The sequence below is a fragment of the Nymphaea colorata genome, chromosome 9, assembly GCF_008831285.2.
Source record: "Nymphaea colorata isolate Beijing-Zhang1983 chromosome 9, ASM883128v2, whole genome shotgun sequence".
Classification (NCBI taxonomy): Eukaryota; Viridiplantae; Streptophyta; class Magnoliopsida; order Nymphaeales; family Nymphaeaceae; genus Nymphaea; species Nymphaea colorata.
The window spans coordinates 17215512-17227501 of record NC_045146.1 but is presented as its reverse complement, the minus strand read 5'-3'; the positions used below and the strand labels follow the sequence as shown (position 1 = coordinate 17227501).

The 11990-nt window shown below is 38.0% G+C and overlaps 1 protein-coding gene across 3 annotated transcripts; it reads right to left on the bottom strand.

Annotated features, from left to right (window-relative positions):
- Positions 1-940: 940 nt before the first annotated feature.
- LOC116260737 (protein DECREASED SIZE EXCLUSION LIMIT 1) lies at positions 941-11231 on the bottom strand. Of its 3 annotated transcripts, XR_004174162.2 has the most exons (14): positions 10597-11230; positions 10419-10481; positions 10246-10314; positions 10100-10156; positions 9177-9421; positions 7777-7847; positions 7601-7691; positions 7100-7163; positions 4357-4439; positions 4193-4284; positions 3548-3654; positions 2086-2149; positions 1461-1659; positions 941-1373 (listed from the first exon to the last, which is right to left on the bottom strand). XR_004174162.2 is itself a non-coding variant. In XM_031639186.2 (13 exons), exons 1-12 carry the CDS (start codon positions 10701-10703, stop codon positions 2112-2114), a joined length of 1074 nt encoding a protein of 357 aa, XP_031495046.1. In that variant the 5' UTR covers positions 10704-11231; the 3' UTR covers positions 941-1659; positions 2086-2111. The 3 variants fall into 3 exon arrangements, 2 of the variants coding, with proteins under 2 accessions (XP_031495046.1, XP_031495045.1); XM_031639186.2 differs by having other exon boundaries at positions 941-1659; positions 3561-3654; positions 10597-11231; XM_031639185.2 differs by having other exon boundaries at positions 941-1659.
- Between the last annotated feature and the right edge of the window lie 759 nt (positions 11232-11990).

The following is an 11990-nucleotide window of genomic DNA, read 5'->3' as shown; positions in this document are numbered from 1 at the left end:
GCAGCCGCTGTGTTGGAGGAAATTGGAGGAGGTGGGGGAAGAAGGTGAGGAAGGAGAGTTGGGGAGAGGGAGGGAATCAGAGAGAGAGACAGAAAGAGAGGGAAAAAGATAAGAAAAAAAAAGGACAGCACTAGAGCCATCCCTTCTTCAAGATCAGACGACTTTGATTAGCTGTTCATTTGACACAAAAATGGACAGTCATGGTTAAGTTTCTATTTCTCTCGCTCTCTCTATTATATATATAATGGAAATCAGTAGATTACTTCTCTGACCGGACGATTAATTTTTGTATTGTGTCACTGAAAACCGTCACAAATAGAAAATTTCTTGGCTAGGTTTTTTCAATGGAAAACATCTTTTGTGACGATCTTTCGTGACACAAAAAAGAAATCATGTCCATAGAAATAGTCGGCTGATTTCAATTTTATATATCAAGTGATACAAACCAAAAGAAAGATGCTTAGTTATCCACATTGTTAACCTCTAGCTTAAAATGCCAGTCCCCAAGCCCAACCCAAACTCCACGGCTATCTTTTTCATTTCCCATATATTCATCTACTTTCATCAAACATTTAAAACAAATTCAGGAATAATTTTTCATTCTTTCAATTACTAGTGCAAATGTATATCCACAGAAAAAATTTTCATCCCCATCTCAATCTGGTAACTTTTTTTATGGAAACTTTTTCGACAAAAAGCTTTTCCAAACAATCACTTATGGAAGCCATGTAAGGGGTCATATTGACAGATATTATATATATCTGGTCCGTCTGACAGTCACCGTCTGATAATTCTTACCTTGCAAGCTTTAGATATGGCAATCTTTTTCTAGGAAATCAACTCTTTGTATAACAGCAGGATAGCATGATATCAAAATTCACATCTTCGAAACTTTCAACCATGGTCTTTCTCACATATCATGGTGGAATAGGAACCAGTGTAATCAAAATCAACTGATATGAATCGAAACGACAAACAATGAAGAAACAACCAAATGTATGTAACAGACTGAAACTGTAGCCTTGTTTTTTCATACATCAGCATATACACGGCAATAAACAACCGCCGACCATCCAAAAACATGCTAAAAAGCAAAATTAGAGTTGGATTTGAGACTTTTAAGCTTGATTGAAGCACCTTATGCAGCTACAGCATGCTTCAAACTTTCACAGCATTTACTGTTCATATTAAACAATGTCACCATCAAATCAGTATGCTAATCTATGGACAGCCAGCAAATTACATGACTTTAATGACTAACTGAATAGCCCGGATCCAACAGCCCCTCGATTTCAAACGCCTCTCAAGCACTGCTGCAAGCATGACTGATGTGATTGTATTTGACCATTCCATCACGAATTGCCTTCAGTTTCCTTCACGAAGCCACCAACCAGTTGGTAGTTAATGTCATGTTCATTCAATAACGAATTGCCTTCAGCCTCCTCGATGGAGCCACTCACCAAGTAGTTAACGTCATGATTCCACGTTCAAGCAGAAACCCAGTCCAGCATTAGACCACCAAATCTTTTACTACCGGTTTTGGATATCACTCTCGTACATCTACTTTTGAGGAGGATATAGACTCCAAAGAGCAATAGTAGCATCTTCTGAGGATGAAGCAAGCAACCTACAGTCATCTGAGAATGACACTGCATTGCACTGTAACAAGAAAAATTGAGAATAAAGTACATTTCTTGCACATGTTGACAAATTAGAAAAATAGCCTCTAAGCAGGTAATACAAGAAGAGATTATTTTCATTGATTGTCCTCCATAGGAGAGACACGTGGTTTTCATAATGTGTTCATGGCCACTTCTTGAATAGGGGATAAAGAAGAAACTAAAGTATAGAAACTTAAAACTAATGGGCTTAAATTCATAAATCAACTGTACTAAATGCTTCTAAGGATGACCATGAGAAATCTGTCACCATCAAGGATACTGGCTGATGGAGCCCAACGGCTTTGATGAAAACCAAAGATATTATCAAAGGACATTTCACATATGGCAAAAAATTGGAAAGCCACAAGTTACAGCAAATGAAACTGACCAGGGAGTGGGGGGAGATGCACTTTGACATACATACCGTAGCATAATGATACTTCAATATAGCTAGTGGATTCGCATTTCGGTAATTGTATATCCGAATCCTGTCAATGTGAGCCAAAGTGAGCATTAAATTTTATTTACAAAATTGACCCTAAAAATTAGAGAGCGAGACAGACAGAGCATGCCTATGCAGCTTACACATTTTATTGGAGAGAGCGAGAGGGAGAGAGCATGCAATATTTTTTCCAATTTTTTTGGAAAGTAGAGTGAAAGATGTGACCATGGTCAATTTAGTCTAAGAAAGGCAACACACAAGATGAATGGGTAATTTTGCAAGCAACAAACAGAAGACCAAAGTATATCTTTATTGAACAAAATAGTTATGTCTCCCCCTACCTTCTTGTTACTCATAGTAGTCGGCAATCGGCATGATGGCTTGAATGCTTCCTTGGTTGAGGATTCGGCTGTCTGCAGTTGAGGAAAAATTGGGGGGTGGGGGGATGGCTGGGGTACGAAAATAATCCTACTACAGCACGGATGGCTGGGGTACGAAAATAATCCTACTACAGCACAAAGGCAGTCTAAACTATTCCTTGTGCTATATATACACCTCAATTTCCATTTCTTTGAAATTCAATGAAAGATATCATCATTGCTAATTAGTCCAAAAATGTTTGGATATGTTATCCTACTGCCATCATTTGTCAAAACATCAAGCTTTCTTCCAGGCATATGGCAAGATGTACAGGCCATGCACCTCCATCCCTTCTCATTTAGGATCACAAGACCTCACAATCTCTCATATCACCTGTAACCATGCATTTTAGGTCCTTCATTCCTTTTCATATTTTTCCTGATTTGCTTCCATGCATTACCACAACCTTTTGAGTAGTATATTAGCAGCTTTCATAAAATATATGAGAAAACAATCTTGAGTAACAACTTTTTGTTTTTTTCATCGATAGAATTCCTATATAATCTATTTACTTCGATCTTATTCATTTCTTAGATTGCAAACACCATCCTAAAATACATATTTCTCAAACACGTACTCGCTCCTTTTCACTTCTCAACTGTGCCCAGCCCAGCCATGATCCACTCATTGCTACATGGAGCAGACAGCATTTGAAACTGCCTCAGAAATATCAAAACCACTGTTAGAATACCCTCACGAGAGGACTTTTCAAGAAGTTGCCATTTAGGTATTTTAAGATCTTCCAAAATTCTCAAGAAGTTGCTGTTTAGGTATTTAAGTATCTTTCAAATTATCATGTTAGTGCATCCTAGAATCATAAGTCTCAAGTACAATGAAAACTTCAAATATGTCCAAGATATTTTCATGACTTTCCACTGTCCCCATTTTACAGAAATTGGGCATTAATATCACAATATTTTGAAAAGTGAATAATAAATTTTATCTTAATATTAAGATCTCCATTAAATGTTTGATTTTGAGAGCAGAGCAGTTGGGAAGGGGGTAAAGGTGTGTAATAGATCACCTGTGATCCCAACCTGCAGTAGCAGCAATTTTATTATCCATTCGTATGGAGACACTCGCAATGCCTGGCTGCTGCAAACTGATCTCCTTCTTAGTTGAAACAGTGAACTGTGACACAATGAGACAAGACTAAGATAATAAAATTTTCTAACATACATAAGCTAATTATTTATTGCTTTAGTCGTTGGTCAAATTGCACAAACAAAAGAATAACCGTGTAAATCAATATGAAGGAAGAGATCTATTTGTTGCAGTCCCCACTTTATCCCCCAGTGAATCCTGGAATTCTAAATTATCTAGAAAGCAAATCCGAACAATGAAGAAATGGAGTTTTTATTCAGACATGACAGAAACTCAACAACAAAGTTCACAAAAGGTGGACATATCGACATGTTAAATAAAACCAATTTTACCATCTTGAGATTAAAGCTGATCCTAGAAGAATAGGAGAAAGTTAAAAACATATTCCCTATCAGCGACGAACAGTTAAGGCAATCTCATATTCGAAGCTCACCGGATTATGTGTAACATGGAGCAAATTACACCATGTCATAGATAAGATAATATGTTTGCAAGGCATAATGTGAATCATCAATCATGTGATAAACCCAAGATCATAAACCTGATTACTTCGACAAATACATACCATCTGATGATCCAAAGAGAAGAGCACGATTTTGTTGTCCGCACCTCCAGACATTCCACTGGTGCATGTTTTGTCAACTGCGAGACTCAATACTGGATGTGGATGCAATTAGTATGCATGTTCTTATGACATTTATGAATGAAACTACAATACTACAACTTTACCTGGCTCAGAGTGAAACCTAACTGAAGCTACTGGAGTCTCCGGCTTTCTTGAGTCCCACCAAGCAAAGCTGCCATCTTCATAACTACAATCCCGCATCCATCATATAATGTTTTACAAAATCAGCCACATTAAGTGCATAATCTAGAATAACATGGATCATGTTCCAATAGTTTACACTCTAGAAAAACCAGATTCATTCCCATTGTACTTTCATTTAAAATGAAAGAGAAGCACAGCCAAAACTTGTGGAACTATTTTAAAATACAGCTATCTTATAAAAACAAACATCCCCATGATAGAAGTCCTTATATATGTAATATGTCATGTCTTCTTCCTCTCCAAATTGGTCAGATAGAACTCTCCACGTTGTAGTGAAAAGAACTGAGAAAGAGAGGTCTTCAGAAAGAATCAGTATGGGCAGTTGACATAACGCTTTCTCTCAATAAAGGTAGTCAATGATCAAAGTGAAGATAAGATCATTCTGGTTCTACAAAATCTGGATAACAAGTTTAACATGGACACCAACTATAAGGACTAATAATTTCACTAAGACCAATAGTTTGTGCCAGGTGTCATAGAGATACAGATAAACTTGGCATTGACTCCTTAATGCTACAAGGATATGAGAGGACCAGACAGGACAGTGGTCATGTCTCATCCATAGCCGGAAAAGATTATCAATGCATACACTGTGCAAAGACTCACACACAAGTGAAGGAATAGATGGGATCCCATGTATCGTTACGTTATAGGCAAGTAACAATCTATCTAGCACAATGAAATGGATTAAGAAAGAGGATTTTGTTAAAGTATATGGGTCTAATTTCCTTTTATGTTGGTAAAAATTTGTACCTGTCATTTCTGTTGTAACTAGTTCTAATTTTCTTATTGTTATAACTCTTAAAAGTGAAGGGCAGTTTGGTCTTTTACTGCTTTCAGTATAGGGTTCCGCCCCATTCATTAAGTTCTTTTTAGTTCTCTTGGAATGTAGCCTTGGAGTACCGCTGCTTCTTCATGGCAGCTTGAAGATAATGAAGATTAGCAGTTTGATTCAACAAGTTTGCTATTGTGTTTGGGTTTGATGCATTTGAATTTTGAACAGATTGTTGAGAATATTTCAGTAAAAAGATGGTGAACAATCAATGCAACCAGATATTGACAATTCATCAAGTTGACCACCTGTGGCCAAGCAGAGATGGATAAACAAGAACACTTGCTCAAGCTATGGAAAGATTCAACCAAAATGATTGAGCAGCTGCCAAATTCTCTCACAACTAGAAAAAGGTAGTGGCTTCCATTTGATACAGACAACAATAGAAACTATAGCAAGCCCAGCTAGAAATCTCATGTTTTTTCACCATATAAGGGAGATACAACTGTTTGTAGTGGAGAGGAATGGAATGAGAAAGATGGCTCTTTGCAAGGAATAGTCAGGGTGGTTCACGAGGAACTAATCGCTTTGTTAAGAAGCATGGTCAATAATCAAAGTGAGAACAACTTCATTTCCCCAAGATCTGTCACCAATTTTATCAAGCTGGCTACTTATGCCTAGTTGATCACAGGGATGCAAATGAAAATAGATGCTAACTATTTAATTCTACAAGTCTTAAGAGAACTAGTAGAGTTACTTAAATAATTGGAAAAAGACAGCTATTTGACTCTACATGCTCAAATAGAGACCTATGAAATAAAAATATGTTCTGGGTAGATAGTGGGGCTTATGCAAAAGGTTCCCCAAAAAAGGGCCAAAAAGGGAAGGAATTGCCATATTATAAAGCCAGAAGCTTCTGAAGTGTGAAAAGATCTCTACATAGGCATGTCTTTGACAAATGAGATTCTTACCCAAAAAGAAGTTCATTGTGGACTTAAAAAGTCCAAGGGAAAAGTGGAGGTATTAGTTGTGCAAGATCTTGAAGATAAGAAAGTAATAAAGGCAAAAATAGATCCCCATGCTAGCAATCTAATCCTGTTGGAGTTTGCATCTAACACACATAGTCAGCCCATTTAGTAGCATTCTCTCAAGCTTACCTACAAGATTTCATTTATAAGTTGTATACTGCATGATATCTTATGCCAAGAATAAGAAAAGGCTTTCCAAGTTCCAACAAAGTACAGCAATCAAGTTATGCAAGTTGTGGAGGTTACTTTAGTTGATATGTAAGTCTAGAACCAAAGAAAGAGAAAAGATGGACCTCGTTGCATGAGGGCCCATATCTAATGAAACCAAGCTAACGCAAAACCTTGCCAGATTGTGGTCAATAAACACATTCAGGTACTTTCTTTATTCGTTTATTTAGTTTTGGGGACTTCAGTTATTGTCATAACATCCTTTTTGTGTCGTTGGCCTTAAGCATCAGACCGTATGCAAGTATTAGGACTTGATAAGACAAACAGTATGCCTGCCCATTGGAGAGTACAAACCAATGGCAAGGCAGAGACAAACCTTGACATGTTACAAGAATGGTTTATGTTTCATCTTATTAGGGGAACTATTAAAATGTATTATTCCCTTTCCATTAGAATTTTTCTTTATTTTTTAGTATATCAGCCATCTTTCAGGGATTTCTCAAGAAAATTGAATAAAAGCTCCTGATAGAAATTTTTCCAAGAAAAAACTTGTGAATAGAAAGTTTGCCAAGCAATTTTTTTTAACAAATTTCAGCTATGGATAGCAAAAGTAGGTAAGAAATTCAAGCATGATACTAGTTTTTTAACAATAAATAGTGGGGCTAGCAAACAAACCCTGCTAGAACGTTCAAGAATCCATTAGATGATTGGAAAAAAGCTTGGACAGCCATACACATGCCTGCAACATCAAAAGAAACAAATGTTTAAGGTACATGTGAGAAAAAGTACACCTTATCCACTCAAGCAGACATTGAACTAGGTACAGAATCAGCCATGAAGTACCTGGCTCAATATCACCCATTTTGCATTCCTTGACACATCTTCTTAGTAGTAAGACATACTATGGTAGATGTGTCTCATGGGTGTGAGGTATGCAAGTGTGGGTGTGAATGCAGGTGCTGTAAATTTCAAAAAAACTTGGGTGCAGGTGCAGGTGCAGGTGCAATTAATAAGGGAGTAAGAAGAATGGGTTTGAGTGTCATGCACGAATTAAAGAACTGAACTGACTCTTGCAAATGAAACACACAATCAACATATAATTTCCAAAACAAGTTACAAAAATCTAGCAGAGAACTATTACAAGAAAAAACAAACACATGGAAATTAATTGCAGACCTCTTGGTTTTGTGGAAAGCTCTCTGTTCTCACTGCTGTAAGGTGGAAAGCAAGCAACTTTCTCAGCAGCATTGAGATCCCAAATCTCTATCTGTACACAGCACATAACTAGATGTCAGAAGAGACTCATAAGGGCAAAATTGAAATGTATGCACATGAACAAGATGTATATTCACCTGAGAAGGATGTTCGCCAGCTAAAGCCACTATGCTCGGATGCTGGTAGGCGAGGTCTTGCGAATGTTGTGCTTAACCAAAACAAAACAAAATAATTTTTTTACAAACATTTATTGCTAGAATGGAATTTTCCGAGAAGCATGTTTTAACAGAATTTAAGATGACTGACGATACCATACAGAAGTACCAATAGGCAAATCAATAAATATATTTGCAACATAAGAACATTCTGTTGGTTTGCATGTATTGCATTACCTCTGCTATGTTTGGTTCTTTATTACTGATGCTATAATCTAATTCCTAGTATTTGTTAAATCTTTAGCATCATTTATTCTTGCAGTCTAGTGAATAGTGACAAGAGGTAGCTAAAGGAACATTACCTTTTACAGACTCGTGCACACTCGATATGAATTCAGAACATACTGCATCCATGACATATACCAACAGTAGGACAGGTTGAAACTTGACTGCTTTTATACTCATGCATATGGACATGGACATATGAACCAAAGGTTCAACCTTCAATAGAAAATATCAGTACTTTTTCCAATTTAGTCTGCCATTAAAGTGAATGTTTTCATATTTGGCCTTCCCATCTAAAGACTAGCAAAACAGTCTTCTGGTATTATAAGTTAATTCTAATAAAAAAATACAAAAATATGCCAAATATGGAAACAAATAGACTCCAACATGCCAGGACAGGTCATGCAATGTTACAAATAAGCTTTTCGAATGAGCTGCTTTAATCTGACAGCTGAAACATTAATAGACACCTTGTAATATGTGAGTCAAAATTTTTGAAACCTCACTCACTATATCTTTGGTCCCAAGCCATCCATAGACAAACTCAGAAAGCTTTGTTTATTGTTAGACCATCTCTAAATCCATATTTAGTTATCACAATCTGACTGACAAACAATGAACAGAGGAAAAACATCTGACAAAAACAAAGTTGAGACAAGAAAGCTTAAAAAAAAATCTTTCTGACGTCGTTACTAGTGTCGAGGAATATGAGATCATCAATATCTATAGTTCCGCAAAAGATGGAATAAAATATATTCAGAAACAAATAAATACAACAAGAACAAAAGCATCCAATGATGAAACAAGAAAAAATGTGCAGAAAAATGATACAGGAGAACAATCAAACGAAGTAGTCTAAGACAAACAACTTTTCTTCAACAAGTCAAAAGATAAATGAATGAATGGTCCTGAGAAGGATCTTATTATTCAGAAAATGCACAATAGTGGTGAAACATGCCCCCTTCTGTCTGCAATATGATGCACGCAAGCATCTGGCAAAAGAAACAGATATGCAAACATAGACATGCACATCGCAGACACAACTGCAGGCTTGTTAGGTACTTTTACTTGCAAACTAACATCTAAGTCATACAAACCATCAAATGGCATTGAAGTCGCTGGTCCAATAGTTGTAGAATCCTGCACGTCCAAACCCAGACTTGCTGTTCCTCCAATGAGAACATTCTTGATATCTTCAGTACATTCTACAGTTGACTTGCTTGATTGCTTGACAAATTCATCAACAAGTGCGGCACTCTGTTGTTGCACTGAACTGCATATTTTGGCTATTGAAAGCTTGCAAAAATGATAAGAGTCTGTTCTGAATGTAACTATGGGCTTCCTGGCCAACACAAAGCAACCAATAACAATTTAAACTTTAAAGCAATAAATTTTGAAGTGAATAGGCAAATAATCTTCAAGCAGTCATGATATAAAGCAGAGAAGTCAGCCTTATAAATAAACTAACTTAAAATCAGGGAAACAACCTTCATACAGTAATAACTTTGGTAAGAACACATAATGTCTTAGCAATGCATTACAACGCACACACATGTGAACTTGACAATCGTTCATGTTCTGATGCGAGACCTTAGAGGAATAACAAGTAACAAGAAAAGAATCTTGCGCAACTTATATAAAGATAACGACCATAGTTGGAGCTTCTTCAAGTGAAGCTCGGGAAGTTCCTTATGGTCTTACACTCCCGTAAGCAGACTGAATAACTGCCCCTACTTTTGACGGTAAGAGCTGCATGAGACTGCATGGACGCACATGTACACACAAGCACACGCCAGGCAATCGATCATACACACACAAACGGGTCATCAAATTTAAAATTTAAATGAAATTACACGATCTGCATCTTCTAAAAATCCGCTACGGTGATTTTTTTAGCTCTATCAAGGACCATCATAATATCAAAGATTATCATTTCCCGTTACCGAATCGCTTAAACTCAAACATGACAATCGTGTTGAGGGATCCGAAGTTGACGAACATCCAAATACTAAATACAGACCTTGATAAGCCACCTTCTTCGACATCCCAGAGCTTCACAGTTCCGTCTCTACCTTGGCTGAAACCGCATGTGAATAACAGGGAACGCGTTGAGGTGCACAAAAAAACATTAAAGTAGATGAATCAAGCACTAAATTGAGAAACCACCTTATGAGTCTGTTCCCTAGAGACGCGCTCGTTGCAACGCAAATAACCCCCGAAGTGGAACCGTGCGCCCTACAGCAAACCAACCCGCAAATGGTCAGAGTTAAAAACTTGCTCATGCATCCAAAAGAACCAATTTCAATATAATAAGCGAATCAAATAAAACATAAATATACCGGCATGAAGACAACGTCCGATGCTGAACCGTATCCCAAATTCGCAATTCTCCGTCCGCACAACTGTACCGAACAAGCGACCAAGGATAGCATTACCGGAACGGGACGTAATCAAATTACATCTCGTGACAAAAAGATAAAACCGCGGGCAGTAACGCTGAGCTAAAAAGGAGGGTACCCAGCGAAGAGGATGGGACTGGAATGATGGAAGCAAACGTCCGTAACAGAACTTCGATGGCCTCGAAGAACTGCGACGGGATCAGGAGGAGGGCGCTTCCCGCTCATCAACGATGCAAGATCACTCCCTCTTCTGGGTTTAATTTATCTCCGTCTCCTTTAGGGCTTGCATACAGCGACCTAGAGAGGCAGCCGCCCTCCACCTTATGCTGCTGCTTCGCGTAGCCGATCCTTTCCTCTCTTGGTCGACAGATGCACAGTTGACGATGAGCAGCCTCCGCTTCGATCGCCGGCGGTCGCAGGGAAGGATTGATTGAAGTAGCATAAGGCGGCTCAGAGACGAGGAACGAGGAAGAGAAAGAATAAGAGTGGAGCAATCAGAAGACGCGACCCAAGATGGGAACGGCTGATTCCGGAGAACCTGAAGAAGCTGATGGCATCGACGGCTCAGAAGAGGAAGAAAAAGCAGAGAAGGCCCTGGATTTCGACGAATCCGAATACAGCAACGACTCGGAAGAGGTGGAGGAAACAGAAACACAGTACACCATCAATTCAGACTAATCCGAAGACGCGGGAAAACTGCAGAAGAGCTCGCCAGTCGCCACCCACGGCGATAGCCGGCACCCAAGCTACGGGTTTAAGTAAATCGGATCAGTTTTATCTCGTACCCGAGAATCACATACCATGTTACCTCTCGTGAATATTTTTCTTACGCCTCACCTTTTAGTCATAATCCCGTGAACGACCCTCTCAATTTTTTGCCGACGCTGGGGTATATCAAAGTCCTGCTTGAAGTTGATTTCGTTTGGAGACGGGCCAAATAATCCAACCTTAAATTTTGGTAGGGTTAAAACTAAACTTAAATAAAAAAAATAAATTGAACAACTAATTTTTTTTATTTTTTTAATATAATTTTTTTTTCCAACTAATTCAAAACTAACCACGGCCTAGCCCTCCCTCCGTCCAAGGTGAAGTCAGAACCTAACGAAGGAAACGGCATCAAATTTTTTATGATCCTACTCGATGTAAACGATTGGGATTGCTCTATCTCATAGTAACCAAACATAAATTGTTGTCCTGCGAGATAATTCGATCCGAGAATTGATTATTTTCCAAATATTTGTACAAATTTTGTGATATATAATGTGGCTTAGTGATTTTTTTTTAAAACAAGTTCTTGGCCCATAATGTCTCTATCTATACGGGAGTGCTTACATACACCTTCAAAATGACCATCGACAAACGGGCAACTCTTTATCATTTAACGTTATTTCCTTCGAACATTCCTCCACCCAAATAGGTGGAGTTAAAATAACAGTACAGTTCGTAATATTATTGAGAATAATTCTGTAAGTTTTAGTAAGCAACCCAAGATCTGAGCCGGTGAAAGATGAG